Below are 15,818 nucleotides of genomic sequence, written 5' to 3' on the forward strand. Positions count from 1 at the left end.
CAAAGTTGTCGGAAGAGCAGAAGGACGAGAACACAGCACGATTCTTGGACTTCGAGCAGCTCTACGACGAGGTGCTTGAGAAGATCGTTGAGCTCACAGCACCACCGAATCGTGTAAAAGCGGTCGTCCCTGCCGGACAGGCTGGTCAGCAGGTGATTGTCCAGCAGACGCCGTTGCGAGCACCGATTCCAACGTTTGACGGCCAGTACGAGAACTGGCCGAAGTTCAAGTCGATGTTCCTGGAGCTGATGAAGAACTCGCCAGACTCGGACGCCATCAAGCTGCACTACTTGGACAAGTCCCTGGTGGGAGCGGCGACGGGCATGATCGACACGAAGACGCTTCAGGACAACAACTATGCGCACGCGTGGGAGATTCTCGAGGATCGGTACGAGAACCAACGCCTGATCATCGACATCCACATCAACGGGATCTTGCAGCTAAAAAGGATGTCGAAGAAGTCGTCAAAGGAGCTGCGTGAGCTGTACGAGGAGTGTTCGAGACACGTTGAAAACTTACGGTACCACAAGCAGGAGCTGCTGGGTGTATCGGAGTTGTTCGTCGTCAACATTCTGTCGTCTTGCTTGGATCGTGAGACACGCGAGCAGTGGGAAGCTACCGTCAAGAAGGGTGAACTCCCGAAGTATGCGCAGACGATCGAGTTCCTGAAGCAGCGGTGCGCCATCTTGGAACGGTGCGAGTTAGCTGCCCCTGCGTCGTCTGCTGCCCGGTCGGCAGTTCCCAAGGCGGTGCAGTCCTCGAAGCCATCGGCGAAGATCACCTCGGCAGCCGCGACATCCAACGAGGCGGAGTGCGATCTGTGTGACGGGTCTCACGCGAACTACAAGTGTGGCTCGTTCCGCGGCATGAGTGTTGCGGAGAGATGGTCGAAGGTGCGTGACGCGAGGCTGTGCTACAACTGCTTGCGCAAGGGTCACCGGGTGGGACAGTGTCCGTCGGACAGATCTTGCAAGTGCGGCGAGAAGCACCACAGCTTGTTGCACCAGGAGAAGAACCAGCAGCAAAACAAGCCGAAGCCAGAAGCGGCTCCGGTATCAGCGAAGGCGCCGTCGGCAGTGTCATCCGCCAGCGTGAAGGCTGGTCCCAGTGGCACGGGTGCGCCGGAAGTGAGCGACGAGAACGAGCAGCAGGCAACGTCGTGCTTCAGCAGTGGAGCGCTGAAGTCACCCCAGCAGGTTCTGCTGCAGACAGCGATCATCAACGTTGCGGACAAGGCCGGCAGGTACCATCCGTGCCGCACGTTGTTGGATTCCGGTTCCCAGGCGCACATTTTGTCGGAGGCGATGGCACGGACCCTCGGCCTAACCTTCGAACAGTGTAACGTGACGGTCATTGGAGCAAACGCAGTGAAGACGCAAGCAAAGAAGGAAGTCAACCTTACCTTCTCGTCGAGGTACTGTCAGTTCCAAGACAACATCTCGTGCCTGATTTCGGACAAGCCCACGGGACGGATCCCGTCGGCAAGAATCGAGACAGCTGCTTGGCACATCCCGAGCGACGTGTTCCTGGCAGACCCGAAGTTCAGCGAGCCGCACGAGATCGACCTGGTCATGGCGTCGAACTACGTGTGGGACTTGCTGCGAACCGATCGAGTGAAACTGGCGAACGGCACCGTGACTCTGCGTGAAACCGATCTGGGCTGGATCGTGACCGGCGTGTACGACCCGTTCCAGCAGCTGAGTTGCCAAGTCGTCCACTCGAACATCACGCTGAAGGATCAGCTGAACAACGCCATCGAGAAGTTCTGGCTGGTCGAAGAACTTGCAGACAAGCAACTGCAAACCAACGAAGAGCAAGAAGTGGAAGAGCACTTTCGCGGCACCCACGGCCGTGACGAAAGTGGCCGCTTCGTCGTCCAGTTGCCGTTCAAGGACACGGTTCTTGAGCTGGGCGACAACCGAGTCCAGGCGTTGAGGAGATTCAACCTGCTGGAGCGCCGTCTGTCGCGGAACCCGGAACTCCGAGAGCAGTACACGGCGTTCGTCGAAGAGTACGAGGCGCTGGGTCACTGCAAGGAGATTCATGAGCAACAAGATCCACCAGAAGTGCGTAAGTACTACCTGCCGCACCACGCTGTGCTCAAACCGTCTAGTTCGTCCACGAAGCTGCGAGTGGTTTTCGACGCCAGCGCCAAGGCCGGCAAGTACTCCCTGAACGATGTGCTGAAGGTGGGACCGACCGTCCAGAACGACCTGTTCTCCATCGTTCTCCGTTTCCGTCGCCATCCGGTCGCATTCACCGCCGACGTGGTGAAGATGTATCGGCAGGTGCGGGTGCATCCGAGCGATACGCCGTACCAGCGAATCTTCTGGAGGAAGGACCCGAACGAGCGCATGCGAGTGCTTGAGCTGAACACCGTTACCTACGGAACGGCGAGCGCCCCGTTCCTCGCGACGCGGTGTCTGGTGGAGCAGGCGGAGTCGGCGAAAGGCCGGTTCCCAGCAGCCGCCAAGATCGTGATCGAGGACATGTATGTCGACGACATGCTGTCCGGCGCCAGCAACGAGAAGGAAGCAGTGAAACTTGTGCTGGAAGTGAAGAAGATCATGGAAGAGGGAGGTTTCCCAGTGAAGAAGTGGTGCTCTAACTCAGAGCAAGTGCTAAAGTGTGTGCCTGAAGAAGATCGGGAGAAGCCGAAACCGATCGAAGAGTACAGTGCGAACGAAGCCATCAAGGCTCTGGGTGTCCTGTGGGACCCACGCGAGGATGAGTTTCGTTTTGTGAACTGTTTGGAAGAGTGCGACAACAAACCAGTCTCGAAGACGAAAGTGTTTTCGGACATTCTAAAAGTGTTTGACCCACTGGGCTTCGTAGCCCCAGTCATCGTGCTGGCCAAAGTGTTTATGCAGAAGTTGTGGGCCAGCAAGATGGACTGGGCTACCGAACTAAACGAAGAGCTTCTGTGTGAGTGGTTCGAGATTCGAGAGTCTCTAACAGCGCTGAACGATATTCGTGTGCCGCGATGCGTCGTGGTGCCCAACACGGTTCTGCACGAGCTGCACGGGTTCGCTGACGCGTCGACCGTTGCCTACGGGGCCAACGTCTACCTGCGGTGCGTCCGCGGGAATGGGTCGGCCGAGGCCAACCTGTTGTGCGCGAAATCCCGAGTGGCTCCGCTGAAGAAGCTGTCCGTGCCGAACCTGGAGCTGTGTGCAGCGCTGTTGCTTGCGCGGCTCGTCGTGAAGGTCATCGAAACGCTGGATCTGGAGCTGTCCGCTATCGAGCTGTACTCGGACAGCCAGATTGTGCTCGCATGGCTGAAGAAGGATCCGAATCTCCTGGAGACCTTCGTGCGCAACCGCGTCATCCAGATCCTCAACCTCACAGGTAAGTTCCGATGGAATTACGTGAGGTCAGCCGACAATCCGGCAGACATTGTCTCTCGAGGGATGAGTCCCAAACTCTTGAGTCGGTGTCCGAAGTGGTGGAAGGGGCTTCTACCGCTGACGAGCGCTGCCTACGTTCCTGAAGAACCCCCCGAACTCGAGGACGACGAGCTGCCAGGGCTGGTAGCCATCGTCTACAGAGTCACCGTCGTCGAGGAGATGTCGGTGTTCAAACGGTTCGGCGAGTTCCGGAAACTCCAGCGCGTGATCTGCTACGTGCGCAGATTCGTCCAGAACTGCAGGAACAAGAAGTCTGGACAACCAAGGACAACGTGCGCCTACGTGACAGTTCCTGAAACGAGAGCGGCGTTAAAGTCCATCATCTGGTCGATTCAAATGGCAGCCTTACCAGATGAGTTTTATCTAGCGAAGACCGAACAAACATCCAGCCAGCTCGCGAGCCTGGCACCAATCGTCGACGAGGACGGTCTGCTGAGAGTCGGCGGACGTCTGGAACATTCGAGCCTCCCGTACGAGGCCAAGCATCCTGTGATCCTGCCCCGTCATCACGTGACTACGTTGCTGGTCCGAGCGCTGCATGTGGAGAACCTGCATGTCGGCCCCTCCGGACTCCTGGCCATCGTTCGACAGCAGTACTGGCCGCTGAAAGCGCGCAACGTAGTGCGCGACGTGACCCGCAAGTGCCTGCAGTGCTTCAAGGCCAGCCCCCGCAGGATTGAACAGTTCATGGGACAGCTTCCGGCGGAACGAGTGAACGTTGCCGCCCCCTTCGAGTACACCGGCGTGGACTACGCTGGACCTGTGACGGTGAAACAAGGCAAGTACAGACCCAAACTTACCAAAGCCTACATTGCCGTGTTCGTTTGTCTGGTCACCAAGAACATCCACCTGGAATTGGTGTCAGACTTGACAACCGAGGCCTTCTTGGCCGCCCTGGATCGCTTCGTCAACCGACGAGGCATGGTGCGCAAGATCTTTTCCGACAACGCGACGAATTTCGTCGGGGCGTCACGATCTTTGCGCGAAATGCACGAGCTCTTCAAGCAGGACCTTCTGAAGCGCGGAATCCAAGATTTGCTCGTGCCCAAAGCCATCGAGTGGAGCTTCATCCCGCCCAGGGCTCCCAACTTCGGCGGATTGTGGGAGGCGGGCGTGAAGAGCGTCAAGACACACCTGAAACGAACGCTGCAAAACGCGGTGCACACCTTTGAAGAATTTGCTACTATTTTGACGCACGTTGAAGCGGTCATGAACTCTCGGCCGCTCTTCAGCTTGTCGGACAGCCCCGGAGATCCTCTTCCGATAACTCCGGCGCATCTTCAACTCGGCAGGCCGCTGCATCCTGTCGCCAAGCCCTCCCGTAGCGGTGTCGCGGACAACCGTCTGAACCGCTGGGAGTACCTGGACAAGCTTCGTGAGTGCTTCTGGGGCCGTTGGTCCAGAGAGTACTTAACGAGTCTGCAGAATCGTGCGAAGTGGACCAAGAAATCGCACAACCTGCAGCCCGGAATGCTGGTCCTTCTCGTCGAAGACAACCTCCCGTCGCAGACCTGGAAGGTCGGCATCATCGTCGAGACTTACTCCAGTTCGCGACGCGTTCAAGTACAGACGTGTTTGTAAATAGTGATCGGAATACAAAGTTTTTTGTTAGGAAAGTGAATTCCAAAAGTGTTTTGATCACCCGGAGAATCCCTAATACAGTCCACCCGAAGATCTAGTTGGGAGATTTGGCCCCAACAGTGTCTATATGCGTCCATATTAAAATATTTTTTCTTCACAATTAGAGGGTGACGATTCTCGAGATTTTCAATTTCCCGGGAATCGAGAGTTGTATTTTGCTATTTCCCGGGAATTCCCGGGACCCGGGAGTTTTTTTTAAACTATGCAATAGTGCCAATAATTTAACAGAAATGTAATAAATTTGTTCAGTAACATGTTATGTTATAAACTAATTCAGTTACAATTAATTCAAACTTATTCAATGAAACGTTAATTTAAGTAGCCTCGTTTTATAGTTCACAGTTCTACATTTTGATATATTTTTTCTGAATTCTGAAGCTTTTTGCATGAACTTGTTATTAGATTTTTAAAAATTTAAAATTAGCTAATATATAATTTCCCAGTATCTTTATTTTTGCAATTTTATAAATAACGACTCAAAACAACAATTTAAAATTGTTTTTCCTTCTTGGGCCAACTGTAAATATTAAATGAAGAAATATTAACAGTTATCCGGAAAACCAGAATTTTAACAATTGGCAGACCGAAACATTACGAAGAGTTGCAGAGTTATTTTTCCAAAATGTTATTTAATATTGAGGTTGCTTCTAAACCCAATACTACTATTGACATCAAAAAGGAAATTACCTTGATACAGCGAAATTAACTTACTTAGAATAAAAAAAAACACTAAATTATAAGGTTTGCTATGCTCGAGAGATGATATAGAAAATGAACTTATTTAAAAAATGCTTTTCCTTCTTAGAAATAATAAATTGAAATAATATTAAAAAAAAAAACTTGAGTTTTTTATTTCTGGGGTGTACCTGCAAAGTATGCTTCAATGTAACTTTTGTTTACACTCAATTATAGTTATTGGAATTTTTTGACAAGATAAAATTTACACTTTCTAAATTAAAAGATTATAAAAGCATTGGTTTATTCGAACTTAAATATCGATCATTGAACATTCAATGTTCTGGACAATTTCGATTTTTTCAAATGGTTTTCTGATTAGTTTTTATAATTTGGCTTTCATATTTATAAGAATAAAATTTCCCGGGATTCTCGACCAAATTTCCCGGGAATCGAGAGGTCCAAAAATGATCGATTTCCCGGGAATTCCCGCTCGTCACCCTCTATTCACAATGCTGTGAAAATCCACTAGAATTTTTATTTTTATACTTTGAGAATCGAACAAATTGTTGCACTGCATGGAATTGAAATTGTGAATTTTTCTAGTTCCATTTATCCTTCATTTTTTTCATACGACGATATCGAGCAATTCCATGCCAAATAGGGAATCGGTTGTACCCGACCCTCTCCGATTTCAATGAAACTTTGTAGACATGTTAACCTACGCTTATATAAGGCATTTTTGTGTATATGGAGCCAGTTCCACACGATAATGACATTTGAGATGGGCGTAAGTGTTTTAAATATTATTGTAATTCGGAATTTAAATATTTCTGTATCTCGAAGCCGTTGCATCGTATCAAAAAGTGGTCAAAGACAAACTTGTAGGAAATTTGACGGGCTTTCCGAAAAAAATACACTGAAAGAAAAAAACACTCAACTTTTAGGAGATTTTCTGATTTTTAAGTTTAAAAGTCAAATTTGAGGGGGAGCCCACGCATTTTTTTTCGTTCAAAATTTTTGTGAAGATACACAGAAAAAAATATGTGAATTTACTCGACACGGAAAAAATGAATCACATGTAAACTCAGTTGATGTAATCTTGAGATTCGACGTAAACGGTTGAATCACACGTAAAATCATAATTTGTTGCAAATTTACATCAAATTGAATTTAAATTTGAATGTTTAATGACGTGCAAAAGTGTTACATCATAAATGACGTAACATTCGGAAATATTTTTTTGTGTGTAGCCTAAGATGTTACAAAAAGACTCACGAAAAATGCAAGATGGAGCAACTCACCTAAAAAAATACAAAAATCATTTACTGAAACTGTTTTTTTGAAAAGTGCTCTAAACGTCAAAATTTTCAAAAATCGAATACGGGATTCGATTTTCCAGACAATTTTACATAAAAGTCTCCATATTGACCATTGTCCTAAGTCCAATCCTTGTGAAGTTACGGCGGTTTTAAAAATAAAAATGTTGAAAAAATAGATTTTTTAGTGGTTTTTGGCAATTTATATGTAACAGACTTGATTTTTCAGTCTCGTGAATATTTTTATCGGAAAGCTCGTCCAATTTCCCATTAGTTTGTCTTTGACCACATTTCAATTGAATGTATGGGCTTACAGAAAATCTCATAAATGTTGAGTGTTTTTTTCTTTCAGTGTATTTTTTCGGAAAGCCCGTCAAATTTCCTACAAGTTTGTCTTTGACCACTTTTTGATACGATGCAACGGCTTCGAGATACAGAAATATTAAAATTCCGAATTACAAAAATATTTAAAACACTTACGCCCATCTCAAATGTCATTATCGTGTGGAACTGGCTCCATATACACAAAAATGGCTTATATAAGTGTAGGTTAACATGTCTACAAAGTTTCATTGAAATCGGAGAGGGTCGAGAAAAAAGTAGGTACCTGAAAAAATCCTGTTTTGGGCTGGAATTGCTCTATCCCGGATTTTTTTTTTCAATATTCCATGATAAAAAAAGTGAAATCTTCTAGAAGTTTTCCAATCTTTCGCATGAAAATGTTTGAAATCAAACCTAACTTTTTAAATTAGACTAACAATTAAATTAACTCTTTCGTTGTAATAAAAACCAACATAATCCAAGATCAAGTTTAAAAAACATCCTATAAATGTTGCGAGTCGCCGCTTATTTTATTTCTAAATATTTCATAAAACATTTGATAAAACCGTAAAATCCAAACAAATAATTTGAAATAGAACTAGTTATATCTTAACATCCGGGTCCGGTGGCGGAGTGGTTAGCGTGGTAGCCTCTAAATCCCAGTATGGTCTGGGTTCAATCCCAGACGGACCCGGTGGCATATTTAGAGACGAGATTTGCCTGATCACGGCTTCTATCGGATGGGGAAGTAAAACATCGGTTCATTAGCGTAAAAGAGGTTTTGAGTGACTCACCACACATAACCTTCGGAAGCCTAGAAATGAGCAGAAACTTGCAACAGAGATCACAAAAGACCCGGGGGTCGTTAAAGTGGATTGCTTTGCTTTTTTATATCTTAACATTGATTGCTAAAAATTTTCCGATGGATTCAGCAATTTTATTTTTTAATTAAAAATATATAAATGCATAAGTCAGCTTGAGATATTGAGCGAAACAAAAAAATCAGCTGAAAAAAGATTAGCAAAAAAATTTAACTAGAAAAATAATTATTTTCACGAGCAGAAAATTTTGCCAACCACTGCAGATTGCTGCAGGTAATGTCACACGTCCACACTCCTCCAATTAATAACCTGGCAGGATTGCTGAACCAGGTGTTGGCAAGGTTGACGGGTGGAAAATGGGGGTGGGGGGGGGGGGGGCATTGACCGGTCGTCGTTCATCGGCCATCCAAGGTGGTCTCGTGGCAAGGTTCAACTGACGGAATCCAATATCTTGCAGTGTTTTAGTTTTTTGTGTTGTTTTCTCTGCTGCATGGTTTAATTTTCCGTTACGCGCTCATTTCAAAGGAATTCAAACTATCGCACAAACAAATGAAACCAAAGCTCTGCAGCACGAGACGTTGCGTTGGACGGACCTTGCATTAGGTATCACTTTCACTAAAAACCTCATAAAAAAATGGTTACGCTTATGAGATAGCATGTTTCATCATCCAGGTAACACACCAGGCCGAACAAAACCAACCGCCGCGGTTTTCACTTTTCAATACCGTTTGAACTGAACTAAAGCCTACCGGCGGCTCCGACTCCGACTTCAGCTCCAACTTCAGCTCTGGTAGCGCTGGCGTTTCTTGGTGTAAAACTGCGCTCGATAGCCAGCGGACGGCGTGTCGACTTGCATAGCGCTGCAGATGGAAAACCTGACGACCGGCAAATATAACCATTTCGTGTTAATTCATCAGATAGAGGCCTAAACTGAATCACGTCATATCTTTATGCCTTTTTTTGAGACGGATTTTGTTTATTTTACTTTCATTGTACCATGGTATCAATTGATATAGCCAACTCTTTTTTCAGCATTCCTTAAAAATAGATTATCAAAGAAATTTTGGAATTCAGAAACAGTATTTTAATTCTATATTTAAAAATCATTAATAAACTATAAGTTTGCTTAAAAAAGGTCTTGACGTTATAGAAAAATATATTAGGCCAATAAAAGTATGATTTGAAGTTTGTGCAACCACCCTCCTTCAACATTTTGCCATAAATCATGAAGACAAAAAAAGAAATATCAATAGTAATCAAAACATGTACACTCGATTGTAAACTATTTAAAATGCATTTTCTAAATTTTTTTTCTAGATCAGAGAAGACGTTTACGTTCAAGTATATTTTTTCATATTTTTTTTATATTTGCTAAGAATCCATGATTGGAGAATGAGTTACAATATACACAAAAAAATAAACTATACAATTTATTTTTGCTGCCAAAACTATTTTTCTGTTATATTTTTATAATGTTTTACTAGAGAAATTCTTCACGTTTGTGCAAATCGATGTTTATTGATTCTTTTTATTCTAATGTCCGAGGAAAACATTTTGCACCATTCATTTCTCAATACAAGTCAATAAAGAGACATGAATATATTTAATAATATTTTTCCTGAGAAGGGATTTTCAGATTATTCATCAATTTTGTAATGATTCACTCAAAATAAACAAATGTAATCTTTTTTTTAGTTTTTCTTAACAGGGATTTTATTTGGTCTTTTGACACTAAACGATTATTTTTTTAATGCTTAACTTTCTTTAGTTGTTTCGTTTTGTTTTATATTATCTTTATTTAATTACTTAATAGACTGATAATAAGTTCAAAAACTTTCAGAATGAATGAATGAATGAAAAATTCTCATACCCGCCGGCGGCTTGGTCCAGTTCACAGGTGTACGCTTGATCAAACAAATCGTCATCTTATGTTCAGTAATCTGTACACCCACGTACATATGTTATTTTGTACGAATTTTGTTGTTACAAATACCAGTGCTTATATCAAAAGAAATTTCCCAACCCCCCAAAGCAACGGAAATTTGTAGCAGGTGTAGGGACACATCACACAGACGCCCTTGTTCAACCGTCACGACATTAAGGGTATGAGATGTCGCAAAATTAATAAGCATACTACCCATAGCCGAACCTTCAACAGAGTGCCGGCAATCGAACAATCACAGCGAACGACCAGTGTAGTACCCTATCGCGTATATAGTTATATTGGCGTGGTTTGACTTAACTGTTGTGTTAATGTGGTAAAGTAAGTGAAATATTTTTTATGTATTAATAACAGAACGAGCTCACAGAATTAAGAATCCAGATCCATTTGAATATTTCAACTTCATGCTACAGCAACCAGATGAACTTCCTGGGTCCAACTCGATGTAGCCGGATAGTGTTGTTCCCCAACGCCTCGATTGTTGCTCTTGGAAGACAGGCTGTTATCTCCACAATCCTCCTCATCAGTTATACTTTTGATCTTGATTTTGATTGAGATTTTCTTCAAAAAAAGGTGTCGCTCGAAGCACCACCTGGAAATAGACATCTTTGCAGCAGAAGTCCACCGGAAATTCACCGGAACAGCAGGAACCAGGAACCAATCCACATTAAAAGGGATCCACCGGAAATGAACTCCACCGGAAATGAATTCCACCCGTAAAAGAAACTTCACGGGAAAACCTTGAAAAATCTTGGAGAAAATCCACTTCTTTGGAAAGCGAAAAAAACGACAGCGTTTTTTCGCTGTCGTTTTTTTCGCTTTCTAAATAAGTTCAAAAACTTTTAGAATTTGACAAAATAAAACTTGGTAGATTGTTTATAGACGTAATTTGAAAAAATACTTGCGTGACCTTCATACAATATTTTTTAGTTAAACAAGAGATTAATCTATAAAAGAAGTCTTTATTCTGCCCATAACTTAGAAACGGTGTTACAGTACTTTATCATAAAAAGAATAATGAAATTTTTATTGCAAATTTGATTTCGCATGTTACATAAAGTTTTGTTTTAATTATGTTTTTTTCATTTGTTCGATATTTGATAGAAATCATTTTTTTTGAATTAAAAAAATCTAAAATTGAAAAGTGTATTTTGTTTGGGAACTTAACTTTTACTACTAAAATGTGCAACCAAAAAATCAAGATTCATTCCTTATTTAAAATGATTTTATCATGATCCAAAACTTTGCTATAAATTTGATAAAAAAAATCCTCTTCAAGATACAGATTTTTAACATGACCACAAAGTTGTATAGAAACTTTTATGAAAAAAGGTGCAGGTGGTTATGTTCTACATGACCAATATGACAAAGAACTTTGTACAAAACTCCTTAAAAATATTCTATTTTATTTTATATATTTAAAACATTGCCTATGTATTTAATCCTAAATAATTAATTCCTATAAAATGTTTTCAATCTTTGGCACCTCTGTGGAAATAAATTGCCAAAACAAGTATGGTTCGGAAAATGTAAAATCAAAATGGTGTGGCCGGGTGTGGCCAATCCAGTCAAAATGGCCATATTAATTACCAGTTTCAAAAACCATGAATTTTGATACCCATATTGCCCCAAGTTGTATGGTTCGATTAATGTCCCCCCGGTAGAACCTTCCCGAGGGCACTGGCCACTCCGGGTGTGGCCAATATCCTATAAATGTGGTGAAAAACTGTGTCTTTCAATGTGTGCGTGTGTGTGTGTGTGAGCAATAAAATTACCACCGTCGATCCGTCTCTGACGGATTTTCGGTCAAAACTATCTGTTCAGAGGCTATCTGTTAGCGTATATAGTTCGCATGAAATGTGGCAACAATGGTGCAACATTCTCGCGTGACAGTTCCAAGAAAGCAGGAGACGAGGCAAAATTTGCACAATGTTGCCACATTTCATGCGGACTATATAAGCTAACAGATAGCCTCTGAACAGATAGTTTTGACCGAAAATCCGTCAGAGACGGATCGACGGTGGTTTTGCTCACACACACACAAAAACACAGTTTGTGCACTAAATTGGGAGGAATTCTGTTCTTATGAAGATTGTAAGGACGGTCACCGGACCAGAATGATTTGGGGCAATGGGCTTGGGACCACATTTATAGGATATTGGCCACACCCGGAGTGGCCAGTGCCCTCAGGTTCTACCGGGGGACATTAATCGAACCATACGACTTGGGGCAATATAGGTATCAAAATTCATGGTTTTGAAACTGGTAATGAAAATGGCCATTTTGACTGGATTAGCCACACCGAGTGCCCTCGGGAAGGTTCTACCGGGGGGACATTAATCGAACCATACGACTTGGGGCAATATGGGTATCAAAATTCATGGTTTTTGAAACTGGTAATGAAAATGGGCATTTTGACTGGTGTGGCCAATCCGGGTGTGGCCAATCCGGTCAAAATTGTCATTTTTATTACCAGTTTCAAAAACCATGAATTTGGATTCCCATATTGCCCCAAGTCGTATGGTTCGATTAATGTCCCCCGGCAGAACCTTCCCGAGGGCACTGGCCACTCCGGGTGTGGCCAATCCAGTCAAAATGGCCATTTTCATCACCAGTATCAAAAACCATGAATTTTGATACCCATATTGCCCAAATTTGTATGGTTCCGTAAATGTCCTCCCGGTAGAACCTTCCCTCAGGGCAATGGCCACTCCGGGTGTGGCCAATCCTGTCAAAATGGTAATTTTCATTACCAGTATCAAAAACCATGAATTATGATACCCATATTGCCAAATTTGTATGGTTCCGTAAATGTCCTCCCGGTAGAACCTTCCCTCAGAGCAATGGCCACTCCGGGTGTGGCCAATCCTGCCAAAATGGTCATTTTCATTACCAGTATCAAAAACCATGAATTTTGATACCCATATTGCCCAAATTTGTATGGTTCCGTAAATGTCCTCCCGGTAGAACCTTCCCACAGGGCACTGTCCACTCCGGGTGTGGCCGATATCCTACCAAATTGTTCCCAATAATTTCGGTATTCCGGTGACCGTTCTGGCTACCGTCAATAACTTCTTGGACCTCCTCTCAAGTTCGTGCACCACCTGCGTGTGTGTGTGTGAGCAATAAAATTCCCAACGTAAGGTCCGTCTTTGATGAAAGTCTGATGGACACTAAATCCTCCAGAGGCTAACTTTTAGCTTAAATAGTTTTCACGGCATCTACGCAACAGAAACAGAATGTCACGCCGAGGGCTTGCGACGGTAACGCTACATTTTCGAAAAATTTTGCATTGACACCGCAGATAGAGCTTTAAGACAAAGTCCTTTGTCAAAATTAATGATTCAAAATGATTTTTTTCACTTTGGAAATGCATGGACAAAATTTCACCTAAATCCAAATAACAAATTTGAATGAATTTTTATAACTTTATCAAATTGAATTTTTTGATTCGCAAATGAAGGATTTTCTTGAAAAAATGTCTAGAAATTTGTGCTTAACATTGCTTTTCTAAATTAGTGAATTAACGTTTTGTGTAAGTGACATTTTAAAAACACTCAAAACAGTTTAAAAATCGTTAAAAATGCATTTATAATGTCTTTCAACAATTCGGAATTGGACTGGAAACAGAAAAAAAACCTTTTTTTTAGTTCTTCATTTTTTGGTTATGGAACTTGTGATTAGAGGGTGACGATTCTCGAGATTTTCAATTAACCGGGAATCAAGAGTTGTATTTTGCTATTTCCCGGGACCCGGGAGTTTTTTTTAAACTATGCAATAGTTCCAATAATTTAACAGAAATGTAATAAATTTGTTACTTTTCAACAAATTCAGTTACAATTAATTCAAACTTATTCAATGAAATGTTAATTTAAGTAGCCTCGTTTCATAGTTCACAGTTCTACATTTCAATATATTTTTTCTGAATTCTGAAGCTTTCTGCATGAAGTTGTTATTAGACTTTTAAAAATTCACAATTAGCAAATATATAATTTCCCAGTATCTTTTTTTTTGCAATATGATAAATAACGACTCAAAACAACAATTTAAAATTGTTTTTCCTTCTTGGGTCAACTGTAAATATTAAATACAGAAATATTTAACTGGAAAATGTTAAATGAAGAAATATTAACAGTTATCCGGAAAACCAGAATTTTAACAATTGGCGGACCTTATCTTTACAAAGAGTTGCAGAGTTATTTTTCCAAAATGTAATTAATATTGAGGTTGATGCAAAATCCAAAACTACTATTGACATCAAAAAGGAAATTACCTTAATACAGTGAAATTAACTTACCCAAAATTAAAAAAAAAATAAAATATAAGGTTTGCTATGCTCGAGAGATGATATGGAAATTGAACTTATCTTGAAATGGCTTTTCCCTCTTAGAAATAATATTTAAAATACTTAAGTTTTTCATTTCTGGGGTGTATTTGCTAAGTATGCTTTAAAAGAAGTTTTGGCTACACTCAATTATAGTTATTGGAATTTTTGACAAGTTAAAATTTTCACTTTCTGAATAAGAAGATTAAAGAAGCATTGGTTTATTCGAACTTGAATATCGATCATTGAACATTCAATGTTCTGAACAATTTCGATTTTTTCAAATGTTTTTCTGATTAGTTTATATAATTTGGCTTTCATATTTATAAGAATAAAATTTCCCGGGAGTCTCGACCAAATTTCTCGGGTTCGAGAGATCCAAAAATGATCAATTTCCCGGGAATTCCTGCTCGTCACCCTCTACTTGTGATACATCCTGTTTAATTTTTTTTTAAATGAACCTGAAATTTATTAAACGTTTATTTTTATTTCTTTTTAAATGCCGTTGCAAATATTTTTCAAATTTTATGTCGTCGTCGTCAGCGGTGACCGTATATTTTATTTTTATTTTTTAAGGTAATCCAATAGTCAAATTTGCCTAAATTTGGGTCGCAAAACTCGTATTCAATGTTAAAAGCAGGAAAATGAAAAAAAAAACGAAAAACATTTTTTTGTAATAACTGGAATATTTGAAGTCCTGTTCAAACATTGGAATAATCGAACTTCGGATAATCGAAACTTCGGATAATCGAGTATGTACTGTACCGTGTTTAGTTTTGAAAAGTAATAACTTTGCAAAGCATAGCAGAAATGTTTCGCAAAATGGTTAAAGTTAAAAACAAATACTTCAACCATTACTCACATCTTTTAAGATTCCAAGAAACGTTTTCAGATGTCATAAGTAACAAGAAACGACCCGTAAATACGCAACTAAAGCACGCAAGACCAATTATCCCATCATGCCACTACCTTCAAAGGGCACCATCTACGAGCCTTAAGGATTTCCACTTGTAGCTAAAGCTCATTACAGATCGCAACGCTGAGCAGATTCTGCGGGCAGACGTCATCTTCCAACGGAGACCATTTGGTTAAATGCGTTTTGATTTGAGCGCCTCTTTCACGTGGACTGGAAAAAATGCCGCCGCCTCGCCGTTTTGTGGTCGTCATAACGACAAAGAGACCTCTGCTCTTAAATGTGGCGCGTCCAAAGACTCCGACGGTCGTTATCGTTAAAATAATAATTATAATTAGCGACTGGGGAAATAATTATTGCGATTATTTTCCAACTCATTCACCACACTCACTGGCTAACTGGCTCAAGCTTAGTCTGAAGTTGTTGCTGGATCGGGGGAGAACGTTTGAGCACTT

At 42.0% G+C, this 15,818-nt stretch overlaps 3 protein-coding genes across 3 annotated transcripts in view; 2 read left to right on the plus strand and 1 right to left on the minus strand.

Moving 5' to 3' along the window:
- The window catches only part of LOC6052487, a 170,880-nt gene that overhangs the window by 34,060 nt on the left and 121,002 nt on the right, over positions 1-15,818 (plus strand). The window lies entirely within an intron of this gene.
- LOC119766032 lies at positions 148-868 on the minus strand. The gene is made up of 4 exons (XM_038250383.1): positions 864-868; positions 710-818; positions 520-665; positions 148-440 (listed from the first exon to the last, which is right to left on the minus strand). The coding sequence occupies exons 1-4, from the start codon at positions 866-868 to the stop codon at positions 356-358; spliced, it is 345 nt and encodes a 114-aa protein (XP_038106311.1). The 3' UTR covers positions 148-355.
- On the plus strand, positions 867-4,988 carry LOC119766033. Its single transcript, XM_038250384.1, has one exon. It carries the CDS (start codon positions 867-869, stop codon positions 4,986-4,988), a length of 4,122 nt encoding a protein of 1,373 aa, XP_038106312.1.

Source organism: Culex quinquefasciatus, chromosome 2 (genome assembly GCF_015732765.1).
Source record: "Culex quinquefasciatus strain JHB chromosome 2, VPISU_Cqui_1.0_pri_paternal, whole genome shotgun sequence".
NCBI classification, from domain to species: domain Eukaryota; kingdom Metazoa; phylum Arthropoda; class Insecta; order Diptera; family Culicidae; genus Culex; species Culex quinquefasciatus.